Here is a 23,137-nt window from a genome sequence, read left to right on the forward strand (position 1 = left end):
AGATAATTGGGAGTGCCCTGTTGTGGAATTTTATTCTCATACAAATTTAGAACTAGTAGTTTGAATAGCATACACTCGATATCAAAAGTATGAAAACTTGAATCTTATGCAGGACCTTAGGGTACTGTAGTGCAGTGTAAGTTTGTTGTAGGCAGTATTCCAGTAAACTGTAATGAGACGATGCATTGTATTGGCCTTATAGGCCTGCTGTTTCTTTCAACTTGTATGTATTTTATGAGACTGGCTTGCATGGCAAAGGATGAGTGTACATTTTAGGAGTTCCTAGATTGTATGTATGTATTTATTTGTATATATTTGCATTTTGATTAGGTGAATACGTTTGTACAAAAGTTGCCCTGGCTCTCAAAAAAAAAATGCTTATTTTTAATTTCTATGATTTCCCTCTCTAAATCTCTCCTTTACCACCTCCATGATCACCTCTTCATTGCAGAATTTTCCTCAAGAAGAAAAGACCTGATTATTGGTGACATAGAAAGTGCTAGGTTAATCTCCGATTGATTATTTGATTGTACATGTCAAGTGAGAGAAGCTAGTAAATGTCTTCAGGGTGGGGATTGAAAAATGTTACAAGAAGTAGGCATCTGGAAATAGATGCAAAGAGAAGGTTTTATTAAAGGGTGATTGTGCCAATGACACTTATGGAGCAGAGAGTTTGAACATAGAGAAGAATTTTAAATGTGTTTGAGATGAAGTATCTTAGAAATATAGGAGGGGTTATAAGGTTGGATGGAATTAGAAATGAGGAGGAGAGAAGTGGTGGAGAGGGATCTGGCAGATAGGATTGATGAAAGATTATTGGGATGGTTTGGGTACATGAAAAAAATGAGTGAAAGCTAACAAAAAAGAGTGGAAAGCAGGGGTGGATGGAGTCAACATGAGGGGACGACTGAGGATGAGATGGGCAGATGGGGTGAAAGGGGCTTTGAGCAAGAAGGGTGTCTGTTGAGCACAGAAGGGAGAAGGCAGGGGTGAGTGGAGAATGGTTATGGACCAAAAGGTCTCCTGTTGGCATGCTCCGGCTTTGTGATCCTTTGATATTTTGATGTGGCCCGAAGGGATTTCTCCCATTCTCTATTTTCCATGTGGAGGGATGAGGAGAGAGTCTGTGTAAGTGAAGTGGCCCTGCTGTGGATGTACTGTGTCTTGCTGCATTGCCTTTGACCTGGACAGTGACAGGGATGACCCTTGATCCACAAGAAGCTAAAATGAAAGGGGAACACAGAGTGGTGGATAGGAGTAGGATGGGTGGGGCTGGGTACGTGGCTTGACTGGCAACCTCTCTTATACTCTTTAAGGGGGAAGAATCTCTTGGTATATAGAGAGATATATTAAGCATTTGTTTTAGGAGTAGATTGATGAAAAACTACAATCACATTTTGCTGTGTTCATTATGTTGAAGGAGGAAGAACAAAGACCATGTTGGACTTACTGTTCTTGGGCAGGCTCTTTTTTTTTTTTTTCCTCTTCCTGCCACAATTCACAAACTTGTTTCATAGTTTATATTCACAAGTTTCATTTCTAGAGCACAGCATTAATCAAGTATGCTGTGATATAGAACTGATTTTGTTTCTTAATTTTAAGTGTAGTTTATGTAGTGTCTTTAAATCAGTCTTGAAGCACAATTTTAAAACATCCGTATGAGATGGATGTCAAGCATAATCATCTCCCTGCCACTCATCTTTATACATACAAAGGCTTTTTCCCCCCTTACATGGGGGGGTAGCCAAAAAGAAAAAGGCATAGAAATCACTCCCACCCATTTCATTTCCCATATATTCCACTCACTCATCTTTATAACTCATTAGTATCCTTGCTTCCATCTGGAGGTACTGCACCAAAGGTTGCATTTTCTCCAGATATAAATATTGTGGAGGGCTACAGGATCTATGTAGATCAGTACTTAATCCCATGGATATTTTTGGTACGTCTGTTGATGTTTTTTTAAGTTGGATGGTACCCATTGTTGGTTCCTTTAGTGAAGCTCAAGTGGAATTTTATTAAGGTTATTTTAGAATAGGTTATGTTAGATTAAGAGAGCTTTTGCAAAATATTAATTGATAACCAAAATCTTTTATTTACTTGTTTATTCTATTGGTGGGTATACTAGTCCAATGTAGCTGCTAGTTTGATATTGATAGAAAAAACATGACATATCATTTGTGTAGCAACTTTCAGCAACATTGTCATCTATGGATTTGGCAGAAATTAACTTATCAAAACTTGTTGTGGTTCATCCAATAAGTTCAAGGATATGAAATAGTTGTCAAATCACAACTGGGAGATGAGGCTATCTGAGGTCACTGAATGGGATGTATAATCAGTATACAGTGAAAATAACAATAGTGTCTAAAATAACCATATGATGAAAATAGCATTGTTCTTCAGCTCATGTATGAAGTGGGTAAATTGATAAAAAAAATATTGATATGTCAAAAATTTTTAACATCTTTGTAGTAATAACAATTGTATTGGAAACATAAGGGAAAATATTGAATAAATACTATATGTGATAATTCATAAGGAAATGCAAGGGAATAGTAGATGGCCCACATTTATCTTCAAAACCTCAGAATGCCCTCCTCCACGTAATACTATCACATTTTCATGTGAGATAAGGCAAATTGGTACTACAGTCCTTCTCATCCTCATATTAATAGTGACAAACAACCCTACGCTTGTTCAAAAAATCTGGCAGTTCAAGAAAAGTAACAGTTACACAAGAACTGATTTGCAAAAAAATTGAAGAAACTAATAATACATACATATACCAGTGTATTTTTCCCTCTTACAAGGGAGGTTTAATCTGAGCACCTCCTGGATGACGGGTCATCCCTGCACCCTGCCCACCGCCCTGGGTCAGAAGCAGTGTCGCAAGACACAGCACATCCACAGCAAGGCCGCTTCATTTAATCGGCGACCCCCCCTCTCCGTCCCCCCTTGCATCCAGGAGGTGCTCAGATGAGAGGGAGGGTGGGAGGGGTGTGGAGTGTATGTAGGGATGAAATGGGTGGGAGTGTTTTTATGCCTTTCCCTTTTTGGCTACCTCCCTTGTAAGGGGGAAAAAGCCTTGGTATATGTATGTATGTATGTACAAGGGAGGTAACAAAAAATAAAGGCATAAAATCCATTCCATTGCCACATACCCCACTCCCATTCACCCACCTCCCTTTTATCATCTCCTGGATGAAGGGTCATCCCGCCATCTTACCCACTGGCCTGGGTCAGAAGCAATGTAGCAAGACACAGCACATCCACTAATAATAGAAAGAAAATAAGAAACATGATCATACAATACAGATGCATTAATGAGAGTTTATAAACAAAAAATATACCAATAAATAGAAATCATAAGGTGTAATGAGAGGACACATGCAGATTCCATAAGATTTGAGGAAAGAAAAGTTGAGAAATACAGCTTTGCAAGTAGTAATAGAAAGGTCAAATGAATTACCAAGTACAGTATGTAGGATGACAAAAATATAAAGTATTATAACTGGTGATTGCTGAACAAAAAAAAAAATAGGTAGAAGTCAGAGGGAGGCTGTGACCAAAAAAAAGTAAAGAGGACACTTGTAAAACAAAAAAAAAAAGGTAAAATTAATATATATATCAACATACAAATGCCTACACACTGTTCTTTGATAAAAAAACATGTACATCATCATAAGCAGAGCAGGAATTTAGATGTTGAAAGAAATAGATTTGCAATAAGTATGACTTTCTTGAGGACCTTACGGAAGTACATGAAATATAAGGAAGAGGGTGACAAAAATCACTGGAAAAGTAGAAAGAATTGTTATTAGAAGTAATGGAGGCCTAACCTATAAGGATTTTAAGAAAAAACATGTTCATGAAATAGATAAGTTGACTAAATTTACAGTAGTATATGAGAGATAGTAAAGTATAATCACAAAGAATCATACAACACGTTGAGCTTTTGCTCATTTCTATAGTGACCTGACAATGAAAGTAAGCAAGGCATTAACATAGAACAGGATGAAACATAGGATTCAGTCAGCAATCAAAAATACACAGACATCCTAAAAACAAAAGGATAAAGCATTCAAAGCAATAACTGCCTGTACTAAAATAACCCCAATAGAACATTTATATTCAGAAAGCAAGTTCCTTCCCAAAGAGCAGCACATGAAAATAATAGGCACTTCATTCTATGCAGGAGCTCTCAAACCTTGAGTACCACACACATCACATTAGCACAACCATCTGGATGCAATGAAATGAAAAAACAACACCAGCTACATGTTATTAAAACATCTACAACAATAACTTGCCACAGGTTCCTTTGAACTTATCCATAGAAAAAAGAATGTAAACTCAGATCTCAAAACAAGCACTTATAAATTTACCCCCAAAATTCCACACCAAACTACCTCAGGCAACTACCCAGACAAGAAATTCCTCCCAAGACAAGTAAGAACCACATTGGCATGACTGTTCCGACTATCCCTGACATTAAAATGGTACCAGCACAGCATAAGCTTGGTCACACTCAAATTTCCCCAGAAGATGCAGAGCACATCATCCCACACTGCCCCCATTCTCACCATAACCAGACAACAACACGAAATCTCATCTTTGAGTGAGGTGTTGGTCATTTTGATAGTCATTGGTGGTTACCTGGGAGTTGTGGATCTCCTGTACCAGAGATCTCGGGAAGTGGGTTGATTGATTGGGCCATTTTTAATACTTAACCTTCTTTGGCATTGGAGTTAATTTTCCATACCATGCCCCCACATATATATATATATATATATATATATATATATAGTGTGATTCACCATGATCTTGGGTTGTATGTTGGACACGTGATTGACAGCTATTATCCTCCCAGATGTTAGCTCAGAGCTTATATTTACCCAATCTATGGGTAATGCTGTGAGCTCGCATGCGCACGCACACAAATTAGTAACATAGTCCTTATTGAAAATTTTAATTGTGGTGACATCAACTGGGAGGAATGGGAAGCAAGTGGCAAAGTAAATTCCTGGGAAGATGCACTGTTGAGTATAGTAGTAGAGAAGACAATGACCCAGTGGGTAAAGGAAGTGACCCAGGTAAGATGACACTCCCACAAGATTAGATCTGTTACTAACCAAAGAGCTAGACATCATTAGCTCCTTGAACTACCTTTGCCCAATAGGAAAAGTGACCATGTTATAATTGAATTTCAGCTGGAGGATGAGGAAATAGAGCAAAGGGATGAATCACACAGGCAAGGGAGACTCAATTTTAGGGAAATGGATTACTAAGGGTTGAGAAAATTCTTTGAATACCAAAGGAATAAGGAGGAAATGGGAAATCTTGACATTTACAACCTGGGAGTGAACAAACATGTGCCAAAGGCTAGAGAAGGGAAGAAGCAAAAACAGGGTTGGTTTAACAAAAAGTGGGAAATTGCAAAAAAGCTAGGGATGTGGCTTAGGGAAAATTGAGAAAGGAAAACAGTAAAACAAAAGTTTGCAAACAAGTTAGGAATGACTAGACCAGAATTTGCAGGAAGAAAGTAATTTTGAAACAGGTGTAGTAGAAAAATGCAAAGATAAGCCAAAACTGTTTTACAGGTTCATAAATGGTAAATTGAGACTCCGGGAAGAACTTGCCAAGTTAATAGTAGATGGTGAGCTCTTTGAAGAGGCCTCAGCTCAGGCAGAAATAATGAACAAAGGTTTCCAATCTGTTCTCACAAAATAGTGCAACTTTTTTAAGAAAAGTGATGGGAACAAAAAACCAGGTTTAGCAGATATAAATGTAGAAGTGAGGGAAGTACTCAATCTCCTGGGATCATTAGAGGAGACAAAAGCCTCAGAAGCTGACGGGATCTCACACTGGATACTTAAAGAATGTAGGGAGCAACTAGTAGACAAGATCCAGTCTTATTACATGTTCATTGAAAGAAGGCATTGTGCCACATAATAGGAAAAAGGCAAATGTGCCAATTCACAAATGTGGAGACAAGGAAACACCACTAAATTATAGGCCAGTATCACTAACCAGCACGTTGGTGAAATTATGTGAAAGATCGGTGGACTAAATATCTTGTAAAGATGAACATTCTCACAGACAGACAGTTTGGCCTCAAGTCTGGAAGATCATGCACGTCAAACTTTTTAAACTTGTACTCCAGATTGATTGATGTGCTGCAAGAAAAAGGTGGGTGGGTGGACTGCATGTACCTGGACCTAGAGAGGGCATTTGATAAAGTGCCTTTCAGTCGACTTGTATGGAAATTGGAGGACTGAGAGGCAAACTATTGGAATGGATTAAAGACTTTGAAGGAAAAATGCATAAGGATAGTAGTAAAGGACAAGATGTCAAGCTGGAGAGCAGTAATGAGTGGAGTATCTCAAGGTTCAGTGCTCGCACCAATAATGTTTCTTGTCTATGTTAATGACGACATGATGGAAGGAACAACAAGCTATGCCAACATGTTTGTAGATGATGCAAAAATCATGAGAAGAGTGAAAAATGAGGAGGACGGGAGAATATTGTTAAAGTACTGGAAATTGGCGATAGCAGCAAAAAGCCATCCTTAAACTATTCCTTGGGAAGCGAACACAGTACAAAGGCAAAAGAAGGAAAAAGACATGGAAATGTTGATAAAATACAACCTGTCACCTGACAGACATATCAGCAGGATTGTGGGAGGGACATATGGACTATTGCAGAAGATTAAAGTGGTATTCCATTATATGGATGAAGAGATGATGAAAAAGATAATTGATATCCTGATACGTCCAAGACTCAAGACTGGAGTAGTATGGTCCCTACACAGAATGAAGGATATAAGCAAGATTGAAACAAAGGGCAGCAACCAAATTGTTCCCCAGCCTGGCAGATAAACCATATGAGGAAGGACTAAAGGTACTGGGTCTGCCAACCTAGAAAGATCAAAGAGGAAGAGGTGACATGATTAGTGTTTGGGTCATTAATGGTAATAGATTACATTGATAGAAGAGATCTGGTTAAAGATGGGAGGGGTTTAAGAGATCATGGAAGCAGATTAAGAAAGACCACATGTAGAAGAAATCCATTTTCAAAGGATTACAAAGGCGGAGCATGCCGACAGGATACCTTTTGGTCATATCTAGGTTGAATGCAAAAAAAAAATCATAATAATAATAAAATAATTAATAAAAACTATAATAATGTAAATAACTGCATAGATATAGTTAAATAATAAACTAACAGGTAAATAGTAAATAATAATAAATTGACATATAACTAATAATAAATGAAAAAGAGATGTAGATGTATAAATATGTGGAATAGCATAGAAAGTGATATAGCCCAAGCTATGCACACGTTCAAATCTAAATATGATAATTGGAAATCAAAGATATAGATTAAGTTGGAACCATACATGAATTTGAGTCTTGGTAATCTTGGTATGTTAGAAAATTAGAGAATAGGAGACAGGACCCAATGAGGTTTGCTCCTTTTTTGTAAACTAGAATTAGGTAAATACAACTCCCCACCCACGAGAGTTGGAGTGCTGGCTCGCTGCACAGCAATGCTGAAATTGTTTCAGCTCAGGTTAGGAATTGAACTCAGACTGCAGGAGTAGCAGTTGCGAGCACTATCACTGCACCAGTGAGCCGCGTGTGGAAGAGTGATTGAGTGAGCTTCTGGGCCTATTCCAGAGATTAGGTATCAGCCCCTTTGATGTTGTACCTCAGAGTGGAGGTCAAGGAAGGTGTAGCAGTTTGGTCAATAGTTGAGATCTCAATTGGCAATGTTTTCACTTGCTGAGCATGTTTTTATCCTTGGAGTCTGTGATACTACTTATAAGTCTGCCATGGTGCTATCAAATGGCTGAAACAATACCAGAAACACAATCATCAACCTCTGGGCAAACAAATCATAAGCCTAAATTTATATTACAAAAGACTGCCCCTGGATCCTAGCCACCAGAAGATTTTTCATTCACTCATACCGAGGCTGTAATAGACTGTTTACGGAAGAAGACTACCCATGCTTCCCTGTCCAGCTGTAGAATAACAGACCCAGATAATATATGCCAATATGATATAACACCTACATCCAACTGTAGCATTCTTCATACTAAACTATTTCAACCAAACATGGGTGGAAGACGCCTTTCTAATCACTTAGAGAGATGCTGTAATCCTCAATTTCCTTAAACTAGGGAAAGATTTCACTTTGCCAAACACCTTCCAGCCAGTCACCCTCACAGATTGCCTCAGCAAACTTGGAAAGATTTGTTTCATTCCAATTCTGGCAACTGGATTGATATTTCCTCATATCAGGCTTTTGTATGGGTTGCAATATTACAGATATCCTAGTGCAAACATATAGTACCATATTCATTAACAGTCAACATGTCTACATTATTTTTTACATGGGAAATGTATATGACTACCTGGAATTGGTGGATCCAATGTAAACTTGCATGCTTCCATAGAGCTTTGCTCATATTCATATCCTAGTTCCTATACCTGCATCATCAAACCTTATAAGTATATACAGGAACACCCTTATCCTTTGCACACTACCAACAAGGACTGCCTCAATGATTAATTCTCAGTATCTGTCTGTGATTTCTGTGCCTTTTTCTTTTGGCTACCCCCCCCCCCCATGTAAAGGGGAAAAAGCCTTTGGTATATGTATCTGTCTGCACCATAGCAGTTGATGAAATGGCTATATATATTCCCCATAAGATTACCACCAGTCTATATGTCAATAATTTAGCCCCATTCTGCATTGAAGCCCATCCTGTCCACATTACCTGTGTTTTTTGGAGAACTATGTCTCCTGTAACCCAATGGGCTAAAGACCACATTCCATTTTTCCATCTCCAAATTGATCTCCTTATACTTGTAGATGCTAATTCAGACCTTTCATCAATACATCAAGATAATACAGTCTCGATTTTAGGCATGTTAAAATTTCTCGCCTATGAACATGTGATCTTGAAGTTGTTATCCCAAATAAGCTGGATTTCCTCTGTAATCGACAAAACTTTTATATGCAAAGCAAAATCATTTATGAATGCAAAGTCTACTAGGAGACCTCAAGTGCTTTCTTGGCCCACACCTCAACACAGATACCATCAGCAATATTCCAGTGTAAAGAATGTGTGCAGAAAGCATAAACAGTGGAACTTTGGATAACGAACCTAATCCACTCCGTGACTTCATTCTCAAACCAAAATGTTCACCAGTTGAAATTACAGCAAAAACACCAAAGTACTACTGAGCTAGTGGAATTGTGTGTAAAAGCATTTGCTTATGTTTATACCTTGAAGTATTGCTTGTTAATGGAATAATTGCGCACAAAATTTGTTCATTAACTGATTTGTTAGTTAAATGGGGCATTTATTAACCGAGATTCAATTGTATCTACTCCCTTAGACATCAATTATCCTCTGACATTAGAATATCTCCTCAGTATCAGAGTTCCCATTTACCATTATTTTTTGCACACTCTGTTGCCTTTCAACACTCCTAGGATTCAACAGATATCAGCACTATTCTCATCTGTATAATATGAGAATGGCAGTCTTGCTTTTCTCGCTAGAAATGACTTTAATGCTCTTCCATTCACAACGCCTGCCCAGGCTCCTTGGTTAATCCTTCCAATACACCACCAGCTTGCCCTGGTCATGCTATCAAAAATCTGAAAAGAATCTTTCCCACCTATGCTCCCATTCATCATTCATTAACATATACACTATCAAAACACCAAATACCAACTGATATTATCCACAAAACTCTCCCATCTGTCTTTCCATTCCTCTACCAATCAATCAATCTATTGCTCTAGGAGAACCAGTCCCCAGGTAACTGATGACAGCCTCCAATTTGGCTTGCATGTCACTCAGGGAAGAAAAGTTTGGTGTCAGGAAAGTGTAAGAGCAGGGCAGTGTAGGATGGTATGTTTAGTGTCTTTTATGTGGTGATTGTATTTGGGATAATTTTGGTATATAGTCAGGCTAATTCTGTGTTAGCACTGCTTCGATACTGAGTGGTGACCTGAACAGTCATGCTAATATAATTGTTGTTTGTGGAGGGAGTAATTTCTTGGTGGGACTAATCTCTAGTAGGAATTTGAGGTTTAGGGGATTGGTCTTGGGTGTTTGCTCTGTGATCTGGTTGCGCATGCATTTTTGTCTGTCACAATGATCTTTTTTCCAGGATATGTCAAATGACTGTAAAAAGTTTTATGATTGTTGCTGTCATTACTGTTGTATCTAGTGGCATTTTTTTGTTGGAGCACTTCAGCATTTGAGTGATGTTTGTGGCCAGTGTGCTAATTGAATGGCCTTCTTTGAATCTATATCGATTTGGATATGTGGGTAATTGTGGTTTAATTCTTTCCTACCACTACATGGTCATTTTTTTTTTACCTATGGGACAATATTAGGTATATGTCGTCATTCTGCATCCTTGTCTTGGGTACTACGTGTTACCATAAAGTCTTTAACCTTGCCCTTTAATTTTGATCCTTAAATTTATTGTCTAAGCCTCATATTGCTTCAACTCCATTTTTACAACTTTTCCTATCCTTATTCCCGTTTTATCTTTTCTATCACATCCCCAGGATGTATGTCTGCCATATACCTGTTGTAGATCAACATTTTGTGGTAGCATGGTCTTGGCTAAGCACCAAATATTAGGTTTGTTTACGAATAGGTAACAAGTTGGTAGGAAGCCATCCACATCTGTATATGCCTCATGGAAATTCATTGCACTGTTTCTGGTATACTCTTGTTCTCTTATTTGTTGTTTACTTGATTGATACATATATGCTGGGACATTGTGACAAGTTGATGAAGGTGGAAAAAGAAGTCACGGGTCTAGTTCAGAGTTTCTGAGTTTATTCCTGACCGGTTTTGTTCTATGCTTCTTCAGAAGCATAGAGTGAAACCAGTCAGGAATACACTCAGGAACTCAGAACTAGACCTGTGACTTCTTTTTCCACCTTCATGATATATATATTTATATATTTTTTTTCTTTTTCTTTCTTTTACCATTTCCGCATTTCCTGGTTTATATATCTATGTACCAGAAAGCTTCATCCCAAGGGAAGTAGCCAGCCAAGGCATGCATCCACCCTTCACCCATTCAACACATTTGTTTCCCTTTTAATAATCTCTTAGCTCCTTGTGGCTGAAGGGCCATCCCTGTCCCCTTCATGAGTCAGAAGCAGTGTAGCAAGGCATGGCACCTCCACAGCATAGACCCCCAGCAGCCAAACTTAGTTTACCCCAAACACTTCATTTACATGCCAACCCTCAGTTCATCCTCCACTCATACTTATCTCCCGTCCTATACATTTCCTGCTCAACAGACATTCTCCTTTTCCGGAAGCTCCACTACATCCTATCTATCCATCCCCTTCTTGGTCATCCCCTCAAGTTCACTCCATTCACCTCTGCCTTCCACACATTTTGCTTTTTTTTTTTTTTTTCTCATTCTTTCCATATGCTAAAGCCATCCCAGTATTCTTTCATCAACCCTATCTGCCAGCTCATTCTACCCTCACTGTCAGCTTTACCTCCTCAAACACTTATTTTTTCAACTTTCTGCCTCCTATACATTCCAAGTCTCGGTCTCATAAACCTTGTTTACACTGGGCAAGTTGAGAGGCAAGTCAAGTGTGCAAGTTACTTGAACTGGAGAGGAAAGCAAGCAAGTACATTTTTACCCAGGTCAAGTCAGAGACAAGTAGGCTGTGTGAATATGTTTGTGCTCACTTGCACAATTGATTTACCTCTCAATTTGCCCCATGTAAACAAGGCTATACAGTGTTGTAGGCACCATCACCCTTCATATAGTCCTCTCTTTGTGTCCATCCCTAGATAACTATTTCTTGTTACATTTCATTTCCCCAAACCATTTAAAAGCTTCCCTCACTTTACAGTTTACCTCCATCGGTACCCCTCCATTGCCTGCAGCATGTGCCCATAAATACTAAAAACTGTCCACTTCATCTATCCTTTAAGACTTGTCTTCAACTCACTGCCTTCCTCCTCTTGTGCATCAATTCACCTTATTCTTACCATATTTTATTTATTTATTATTGTTATTATTATTATTATTTATTTATTTATTTTTTATTTATTCATTTATTTTTTATTTATTCATTTATTTATTTATTTTTTTTAATTCCTCTTTTGAGGGGTTGTTGAACCTGAATTGACCACCAGGGCCTCCAGAGTCTAAAACCAGACCATCAGGATCAACATTTCTAAGTCTTAATCTTCTTTTGCTTTTGAATCATGTCCCATTGATTTATTTATTGATGGTCTTTTTTAGACCTTTTACCCATTTCCAATCTTTCCTCTTTTTAATTAGATTTAATTTTCCAGGTATTGAAGCATGTGTGTGCGTGTTTGTGCACATACGAGTGCTTGTGGTTGCTGATAACTTGTTTTTAATTGTATTCCTTTTAATGATATTTTTGTTGATAACAATTTTGTTTTTCTTTTCAGGGGATGCAGTAACTCAGAAATTTGAAAGAAAAGGAAAAATCAGCAATGGAAGTTTCACTCAAAATTTTCAGCTTTGTAAATAAGGAAAATGAAAAATAGATGATTTTCATGAAATGAGCTAGTGTAGCATTTGCTGTGATTGTGTCATTTCATGACAACTTACACGGTGTCTAGTGGCTTATCAGTTGGAAAGAGATGTGATGTTGTTATAGTGAGAATAGCTCTGGGTTCATCCCTTTGTGCAATGAGCAGTGATACAGGGAGTGCGACATTCAATTCATAGGTTGTTGCACGTCGTCCGTGCACACCATGGAGGAGAAGGGTAACCACTGGATGCAGAGAGCACTGCTGGCTCTCTGCTGTTGTGTCATCCAGGTCCTCACACTCCCAATAACTGGTGAGTATTATCGCCATTGTATGTAGAAGCTGTGTTTATGTGAACATTTGTACATCTTTTATAGGTAACTGGAAATGCTTTTTATCTTGTAGTTATTATTTTTTGTTGTATGGTAGTATTCCCTTATCTCCCACCCCACACCCCTCTCTCTAGTATCCTTTTACTCTTTCTATATCTATACCTATATATATGTATATATGTGTGTGTGTATGTATGTTTTTCACTTCCCTTGTTATTAACATTTACAGGTATATATATTTTTCAAATATTTGCTCTTGTTTGAGTGATCTCTGCCCAGTGATACTATTTACTGAGTATGTGTTGTACTTAAGTGAGAATGGAAGGACATGGAAGTAAACCAGTTGTTATTTGATGATGACACTACTGGTAACTGATTCTGAGGAGAGATTCCAGCAGCTGGTGGCTGAATTTGGAAGGGTGTGTGAAAGAAGAAAGTTGAAAATGTATGTATGGGAGATGAACATTGGTGGTAGGTTGTTGTTGTTCCCTAGATTTTTTAGCCAAGCAGTCCTGTCTCCCTGAGGAACACCACAGCTAGAAGAGGGTTTTCCCACAAGTCCCTTACAGAGTGTATATTGTGTTGATGGCATGCATAATCACATACAATTCAGTCTTTCATAATGTGTTGTATAGTATGGCGTGAAGTGTTACATCCAGGACAGTTATCTGTGATGCTGTCATCCAGCCTCTTCTGGTAACTTGGAAGGGCTTGATGGTGGCTGTATCACAGCCTGGCCAGGTGGACTCTGTCCTTGGGGGAGAGAGGATTCAAAGGGATGGATATGAGGAGGTCTGGTATGCGCCAATGTGTTGTCTTTCAGCTTGTTGATGGAACAGTGTGCAATTTGATTATGATTGTGCTTCTTGAGGCTGGTGTCTGGTAGTTGTGGAGGCAGAGAAGAGAAGAGATTATTTGTGTGTAATATAGGTATTTTAGTGTCGTTTTGATGTTTCTTGTCTTGTGTGGGTGTCCTGCCATGATGTGTATTGCTTGTGGAGGCTATGGCAAGTGTTTGTGTGCATCTAATATCAAGGTGATCTTTGAGTTTATTTTTGTTTCATGGTGTAGATGATCTATAGGTGTTGTATTTGTCCACACTATAAGATAATAGTGACAAGTTGAATGCGAGTGTAAAGGTTGAGGCTTCAGGAAGTTGGGAGTTTTGAAGTTTTGGTAGTAGGAACAGGTGTGGGTTTGGAGTTGAAATATAAAATCAGTCAGTTACTCCATTGCCACCAGATGTCTTGCAGGTCCATGGTACCCATGCACCAAGACCCACTGGATTGGCTCATAAGTCACTTAAGGAGGAATCAGAGTTGTTAGGGTGAATCAGTGTAAGACAAGGCAGTTTATGTCTGCTTGTGAAGATTGCATCTGGGACAGTTTCTATGGCCAAGTCTACTCATCATTGGTATTATTTTGGTACTGGGTGGTGACCTGAGTGTACTCATACAAGTGTAGTTCTCTTGGGAGAAGTTTATCTGTGGGGCTAATAGCTGGTTTTGATGGAATAGTGAGTTTGGTGGTTTGTCTTAAAGTGTTTGTTTTGTGATTGAGAATGAGTTTGTTTTTGTATCAATGTGATTTGTTGTTTAGGTGGAGGATTGTTGTAATATTTAATTAGTATGCTGGTGTTCAGTTGGTTTGTACACATGAGATGGGTGAGTAGGGTTGAGGGGTCTTGCATAGATTGTATCTATTATTTTCATGTGATGTTCTTTGGGGAAGATTTTGGTTTCTGTTTGTAGATATTCTATCAGGGTGGTTTTTCTTTTGTTTAGTTTGTAGTGTTTGTTTTCTTGATGGTGAAAGCTTAGTTGAATGTAGTTCCCAAGACTTGCTTGTAGTGTGGTTAGGGTTTTCTTCAGCTGACCGTAGCTCATGCTTGATCTTAGTATGTTTATTTTTTTTATTCATTTCCACTGTCAGGCCTTTCATGTGTGGACTGAAGGTCACCTATGAGAAGTGAGGTAGATTTTGGGTTCTTTTCCAGTGGAATTGTTTGACCATTAGCTTTTTATTTTTATTTAAGACATTGGTCTATATTGTCTTGATAATTTTGGGTGTTTTTAGCAGCTATTCTGCAGTTATTATGCTGGGTTATTATTAGGTTCTCTGCACAGGTGAGTTTATTTGTGTCATGCTTGGATATGGGACATCACTTTTGAAGAGATTGAATAATGGTGATGAGAGTATTACTCTGTGAGTGGACTCTGTTGAAAAGTAGTCTCAAAAGTTTAGTTGATTAGAGTTAATCTGCACTGTCTATCAGCAAAAAAAGATTGTAAGTTATGTCTTGACATTGTGGATATCAATTTATATATATTTATACAGTGGTACCTCTACTTACGAAATTAATTCGTTCTGGAAATCGTTTCGTAACGTGAAAATTTCGTAAGTAGGAACGCTTTTTACCCTAAAAATGCCCTAATCGGTTCCAAGCCCCTTAAAAATCAGACATAATTTTTTTTATAAATTACAAAAATGCATCAAAACCTGTAACAAATACATGTTAGAATTAAATTACTGCACAATAAACATAAAAGTGAGAGTTGTACATAATGTAAAGATTTTTTTTTTTTTTTTTCTCTTGTTTTAACTGCTATCATTGTCACCTTTCACCTTCTTCGGTTCAGGTTCACTCTCAGCAGTGGTTTTTGCCTGACGTTTTGTAAAGAACCGATCCAAGGTCATTTGCTTTTGTCGGCTTTTAACAATCTTGAAAATGTGCAAGGCAAACATCATCATAGTGAGCGATAGCCCAACTAGTGAACACTTTTTCTGGGTGATTCTTTTCAACAAATTCCGAAACTTAATAGAATTTTCCTAAAATGTCTTTTATTCGGGCTGTCGGAATAATGGCTGCCTCCTCTTCGTCTTTACTGAACTCCTGCTGCACTGCCGTGTGTTGCATCGCCTCCAACTCCCTCAGCTCCTCCGTCGAAAGCTCCTCATGGTGCTCCTGAATCAACTCGTCGATGTCCTCGTCATTCACCTCAAGCCCCATGCACTTTCCCAGCGAAACAATTTTGTCAACTTCAGGCTCAACTGTACCCTCCAACTCCACCTCGAACCCCTCAAAATCTCGTGGGGCAACAGCATCGGGCCACAGCTTTCTCCAATCTGCATTAAGGGTACGCCTGGTCACCTCCTGCCAAGCCATGACAATTATCTTGAGGCAAACAACAATATCAAAGTGCTGCTTCCAAAACTCACGAAGGGTAAGCTGGGTGTTTTCAGTGATGTCAAAACACCTCTTGAACAAGTGTTTCGTGTAGAGTTTCTTGAAGTTTGAAATGACTTGTTGGTCCATGGGCTGGAGGATAGAGGTGGTGTTAGGTGGGAGGTACAGCATCTTAATAAATGAGAACTCCTCCAGGATATCATCTTTGAGGCCGGGCGGGTGGGCAGGTGCATTATCGAGAATGAGGAGGCACTTGATGGGGAGATTGTTCTCCTCTAGGTACCTCTTAACAGCAGGGCCAAAAACCAAATTGACCCACTCAACAAAAAATTGTCTGGTAACCCAGGCCTTGGCATTGGCCCTCCATGGCACCTGAAGTTTTTCAATATTTTGTGGGCCTTAAATGCTCTGGGATTTTCGAAGTGGTCCACCAGCAGGGGCTTGATTTTACAATCCCCACTGGCATTGGCACAAAGGGCAAGTGTAATGCGGTCCTTCATGGGCTTGTGGCCTGGCATTTTTTTCTCTTCTCCTGTGATGAAGGTATGGCGAGGCATCTTTTTCCAAAAAAGGCCAGTCTCGTCACAATTAAAAACTTGCTGTGCAATGTAGCCTTCATCGATCACCAATTGTTCAAATTTTCGCACAAATTCGTTGGCCACTTTCTGGTCGGTGCTAGATGCCTCGCCATGCTGAACAACAGAGTGAATTCCAGTCCTCCTTTTGAACTTCTCGAACCACCCACGCAATGCCTTAAACTCCTTGTGTGGTTCTTGCGCCGAAGTTCCCTCGCCTCCATCCATCTTTACGAGGTCATTAAAGATGGCAGTCGCCTTTTCACAAAATATGGTCTCAGTCACTGTGTCTCTAGCTATCTCTTTCTCCTTTATCCACACGAGTAACAACCTCTCCAACTCATTGTTCACTGCCGACCTCTTCGAAATGATAGAGAGGCCTTTGGAAGGAGTCGTAGCTTTTAGGGCTTCCTTTGGTTTTAATATCGTGCCAATTGTAGATGGATTACGGCCATATTCTTTGGCGAGATCAACCAAGCGCATCCCTTTTGCGTACTTTTCTATTATCTCTTGCTTTGTTTGTATGGACAAAACAACTCTTCTTCTTCTCACCACTTTTTTCCATCACTTTCTTGGGGCCCATAGTGAATAAAAGTTATACACACATGTAAAGTTGCAATAAACACTAACAAAACCTGACGAAAAACTGTCCGAACACTTTGTGCTTTACTGAATTTCGCTAGTGTGAAACTGAGGCTTCAGTGATCCTTGTGGGCCGACGGGAAAACGAAGAGGATTCTGGGTATATGCACATACATACAGAGGTCCCTCCTAGCCAAGGGGATGCCAGGAAGATGCTGGGCAATAGCCAATTGCAGAGCAGCTCAGATGCACCACTTTCAAACCAAGATACAGGATGCTACAAGTATGTTTACGTTCGGTGGACTTTGGGAGCTATGAGTAGCAGTGCGTATTTTGACATTTTCGCCTTTCATACCCTGAAATTTCTTTCGTAACAAGAGGCAATATTTTTCCGAAGAAGTGTTTCGCAACCTGAAAATTTCATATGTAGAGCCTTTCGTAAGTAGAGGTACCACTGTATATGTAAGCAGAGTAGGAAACACAGGAGTCTTGGTCTTCAGTTTATTCCTGACTAGTTTCGCAGGTATGCTTTTTCAAAGGAAAACTAGTCGGGAATAAACTCAAGACCAAGACTCCTGTGTTTCCTACTCCGCTTACGTCAACCTGTCAGAATATCTCAGCATATATATATATATATATATATATATATATATATATATATTGAGAGAGAGAGAGCACAAGTCTAGGAACTTTATCAAATGCAGTGTTTGTCTATTGCCACCACAACAGTTCTTTCTGGTGATGCATTCTTATCAAGTAAGTGAAAAGGGTTCTGGTGGTGTGGCCCTCCTTTAAACTGTTGGTTTTGAGAAGTGGATATATTAATTATGTTTCTGTATGGGTATTTTGATCAACATGGATATGGTTGATAGTACTGTAACTAGTTTGGTCTGTGAGATGCTGAATATTTCTGGTGGCTTGTTTGATATTAATGTGAGCATTAAATGGATTATTTCCAGAATGGAGGACTTGTTGTACAACCAGGAATGGTTGAATGCATCAATCAGGGCCTTTCTTTCATTTGATCTGAGGACATTTAAGATCTTATCTGGGTGTTCTGCATGGGATTTTTTAAGTTTATAGATCATTCTACATCTTCGTTGGAGTAGGAATTTAATGTCATTATTTTCCTATTTTCTGAAGTTATGGTTTTAATACTTGTTTTGGTAATACAGATGGAGAGATGATAATGTAGAAGAAGGCAGTAAGGGGAAAATGGGCAGAATATTTTAGGGAATTGCTAAATGTGAAGGAGGATAGGGAAGGAAAGATAGCTGCAGCGGGAAATGCGAAGAAAATGAGTGATGAGTGAGGAGAATGGAGGAGAAATAAGGAAGGATGAGGTGAAGGTAGTTGTTAAGATGATGAAAGCAGGTAAGGCACCTGGTCTGGATGGATGCCATGCAGAATGTCTGAAAAAGGGAGTTACCGTGATGGTGGACTGATTGGTGAGGTTATTTAATGTTTGCTGGAGAGAGGGTAGAGTACCGGAGGACTGGAGGAGTGCCTGTATAGTTCCTCTTTACAAGGGAAAAGGGGACAAGTGTGAATGTAGTAGTTTCAGAGGGATTAGCTTGTTAAGTGTAGTAGGGAAGGCTTATGGGAGGATCCTGATTGAGAGGATTAGGAGGGGAACAGAAGGAGTAATTGGTGAGGAACAGTGTGGATTTAGGACAGGTAGAGGTTGTGTAGATCAGATCTTTGTGGTAAGACAGATATGTGAGAAAGCTATAGGAAAGGGGAAGGATGTTTTTTGGGCTTTTATGGATCTGGAAAAGGCTTATGATAGGGTAGACAGAAAGGCACTGTGGGAGGTTATGCGGATATACGGGATAGGAGGAAAGATTTTGGGAGCTGTCAAGAGTTTTTATGAGAGTAGTAGAGCTTGTGTCAGGATTGGAAATGGAGAGAGTGAGTGGTTCGAGGTAAAGGTGGGACTGCGTCAAGGATGCATTATGTCGCCCTGGCTGTTCAACTTATACATGGATGGGGTAGTGTGAGAGGTGAATGCAAGGGTAGTGGGTCAGGGATTGGAGATGGTTAAAGAAAATGGAGAAAAGTGGGAGGTGAGCCAGCTGTTGTTTGCGGACGGCACTGCGCTTGTGGCAGGATTGGAAGAAGGATTGAGGAAGTTGGTGGCAGAGTTTGGGAGAATATGTGATAGAAGAAAGCTAAAGATAAATGTGGGTAAAAGTAAGGTGATGAGATGTACAAAGGGTGAAAGTGGCAGTAGACTGGAAGTGAGCATTACGGGAGAGCGACTGGAGGAAGTGGATAGTTTTAGATAATTGGGTGCAAATGTGGCAGGAAAAGGTGGAGGTAGAATGTAGATTGAGAGAAGCGAGTAAATGCCTTGGTGGATTAAAGAGTGTAATGAGAAATAGACATTTGGGAATGGATGCGAAGAGGAGACTGTATGAAGGAGTGATTGTGCCAACAGCACTGTATGGAGCAGAAACATGGAACAGAAGAGAGAATGTGTTTGAGATGAGGTGTCTGAGAAGTATGATGGGGGTTACTAGATAGAGTGAGAAATGAGGAGGCAAAGAGGAGAACAGGGGTGGAAAACGAGCTGGGAGATAAAGTTGATGAAAGAGTATTAGGGATGGTTTGGACACATGGAAAGAATGAGTGAAAAAAGGTTAATAAAAGAAGTGTGGAAGGTTGTTGTTGTTGTTGTTGTTGTCGTTCCCTAGACTGTCTGTCCGAGCAGTCCCGTCTCCCCAAGGAAGGCCACAGCCGAAACTGGGTTTTCCCACAAATCCTTTATAGAGTGTATGTTGTGTTGTTTGCGTGCATGATTGTGTATAATGCAGTCTTCCATTATGTGTTGTATGGTATGGGGTGAAGTGTTACATCCTGGGCAGCTGTTCACAACACGGTCGTCCAGCCTCTTCTGGTAGCTTAGAAGTGCTGGGTGGTGACCACATCGCAGTCTGGCCAAGTGGACTCTGTCCTTTCGTGGGAGAGAGGATTCAGAAGGGTGGATATCAGGGGGTCTGGCATGCAGCAGTGTGTTAATGGAGCGGTGAGTGATATGATTATGAATATGTTTCCAGAGGCTGGTATTTGGTGGTTGTGGAGGAAGAGAAGAGAGTATCTGTGCGTAATAAAGGTCTTTGGGTGTAGTTTTAATGTTTCTTGGTGTGTGTGGGTGTTCTGCTATGTAGTGTAGCGGGTGTGATGTGTTTGTGGTGGCTGCAGCAAGTGTTTGTGTGCCTCTCATGTCGAGGTGGTCCTTGACTTTGAGGACTTTTGTTTCATGGTGTAAATGGTCTGTAGGTGATGTATTTGTGCAGCCTGTAATTGTTTTTAGGGCTTTGTTTTGTATGGAAGGCAGATGTGGAGGGAGTGAACATGAGGGGACGTCCTCGAATGAGGTGGATGGATGGGGTGAAGGGGGCTTTGGGGAAGAGGGGAATGTCTGTTGAGGAAGGACGGGAGAGGACGGAAGACGGGTGAATGGAGAATGGTTGTATATGGATGATGTAATTGCATGAGGAGGAATGGGCAGGGGGGGTGGGGGGTGAGGTAGTATGTGTGAGCAAAATTTGACTCAGCCCGAAGGGATTTCTCTCCGTCCTCTCCTTTTATGCAAGGGGGGATGGAGAGGGGGGGTCGCCGATTTAATGAAGTGGCCTTGCTATGGATGTGCTGTGTCTTGTGACACTGCTTCTGACCCAGGGCAGTGGGCAGGGTGCAGGGATGACCCATCATCCAGGAGGTGCTCAGATAAGAGGGAGGGTGGGAGGGGTGTGGAGTGTATTTAGGGATGAAATGGGTGGGAGTGATTTTATGCCTTTCCCTTTTTGGCTACCTCCCTTGTAAGAGGGAAAAAGCCTTGGTATATGTATGTATTTTCCCTTGGATTGCTCCAACATTTTCTTAGGTAAGGGATGGGCCTTTTATTTATTTATATATATAATTGTAGTAGTATTTTTCTTTTTCTGTGAATTCCTTGCTTTTTTGTTTGTTTCTCTTCTTTTTAAGAGTTTCTTTGGTGTAATTGGGGTTGTATTTTTTTTCCTCCTCTCTTGATGACCTTGTGAATTTGCTACATTTGTTTTGCCTGTACCATGAACTGGTCTATGGCAAAGGTATCCATGTTCTTTCCTATTTCCTCTGTGTGAAGTTGACAATTTGCTTTTCTGTTGATTATGAATTATTTCTTTTATGTGTAGAGTCCATTTTCCATGTATGTGTGAAGAGGATGGGTGGACACATTGGTATGTCAAGGGAAGATTTTTTTTTTTGGTTATGTTTAGAGGGTTGCCTTTTTTTTTCTAGATTTATTCTAATATTCTGTTTCCACTTTGATCTGTTGTTTGGGTAGTGTGTGTTCATGTCACTTGTCACTGTGATTTGTTAGTTGAGAGGTTGGAGTTGTGGGATGGAGAACTAATGAGGCTAGGACACCAAACATTGAAATGGTATCAAGACATAGTGGGCTTGGCCGCAGAATCAAGCTGCCCTAGATGCCACCACCACACAGAAGACACTGAACACCCCATTCTGTGATGTCCATAGGGAAGAGCACAATATCTCTTTCTTTCCCCCTCATCCTTTGTTTTGTCCCTCTTTTCCCAAATGTTCAACTTTTCTTTACTTACTAGTGTGTGTGTGTGTGTTTACTCGTATGTTACTGTAGTGTTCAGGGGGTCCTGTTTCTCACTCCAGTTATCTTACCTGACCACAGATGTATAGTTTCATCTTGGGATATATCTCCTTAATCTCCAAATATCATATTTAGATTTAAATTTGTGTTGTTTTGGCATAGGCCATATTGCCTTCTAATCTATTTCAAGTGTTTATTCGTCTGTATGGAAAACTATTTTGTGTGTGTTGTGGTGAACATGATCCTTTTATTTTTATGTTCCGTCCAAATCATGAAATAGTAACAGTCAGTGATGGTTGCTCCTGATACTGTCCCTAATTGACTTAGAATTCTACCTCTGGTCTAGCTTCTTTCTGAACTTCCTAGATAATTGTTTAATATGCAGGTGTTACTAACCTGACAAAATTCATCTCTGTGACTGATAGTATGCAATGTTAAGAAGTATGTTGCCTAGAGGATTTTTCTCATCACAGCCATACCATGAAAGTTCCAGTGTTCGTGTCTTACACACACACATTCATGTAAATGCGAAACTCGTTTTTATTCATTTGTGTGTTTTTTTTTGTACTTGCAGATGGCATCGACGGGAAAGCAATATGGCAGGATGAAGGAGGTGTGGAGAACGAGGGTGGGGAGGGATGGGAAGCGTGGGTGGGGAGTCAGGAGTACCTGCTGGGGGCGGCTGTTCTCCTCACCTCCATCACCCTGCTTCTCGCTTGCGTCTGCTGCAAGAAGACCGCCGCCGGATTCAAGGTAAGGGCAAGAAGGATATTGAGTACACGACCGGATGTTGGGGAGAGGTAGGGAGGGGGGGTGATGGGGTGAGGTTTGTTGTTTGTTTGGTAATGGATGCTGTGGTGTATTGGCTGGTTTTGGAGTGATGTATGAGCAAGCGTGCACGCGCACACACACACGCACGCACATACACGACTCGATGGCGCAGTTGGTAGAGTTACGGCGGTCCGGGTTCGAATCCCACTCAGGGCTGAAATAATTTGTATCGCTACGCTGCGAGTCGTTGCACCAACTCTCGTGGGCAGGGAGTTGGGTGTGTGTGCGTGTGTGTGCGTGTAAGGTACATCATTACCCATAGATCGGTCATATATGAGCTCTCTTCAGGGAGGGAAATTGTTGTCGATCACGAGTCCAACACGTGATCCAAGACCATGGTGAATCACACACATACTTACGCACACACTTGCATACCTGCACGCACAATGTCTTGGTGTGGGACAGGAGTGTCACGAGGTCATGGGAACAAATAGG

General features: G+C 40.1%; 1 protein-coding gene across 10 annotated transcripts in view; it reads left to right on the forward strand.

The window, feature by feature from the left end:
- The window catches only part of LOC143032750 (uncharacterized), a 243,020-nt gene that overhangs the window by 402 nt on the left and 219,481 nt on the right, over positions 1 to 23,137 (forward strand). For all 10 annotated transcript variants that reach the window (XR_012967124.1, XR_012967123.1, XR_012967125.1 and 7 more), the window contains exons 2-3: positions 12,497 to 12,893; positions 22,446 to 22,624. Coding sequence is in view for 5 of the 10 variants with exons in the window: in XM_076197720.1 (XP_076053835.1) it covers positions 12,806 to 12,893; positions 22,446 to 22,624 (267 nt within the window). In the remaining 5 variants the exon portion in view is untranslated. The remainder of the gene's footprint in view (positions 1 to 12,496; positions 12,894 to 22,445; positions 22,625 to 23,137) is intronic.

This window comes from Oratosquilla oratoria, chromosome 14, assembly GCF_046742065.1.
Source record: "Oratosquilla oratoria isolate Oo_2021 chromosome 14, ASM4674206v1, whole genome shotgun sequence".
NCBI lineage: Eukaryota > Metazoa > Arthropoda > Malacostraca > Stomatopoda > Squillidae > Oratosquilla > Oratosquilla oratoria.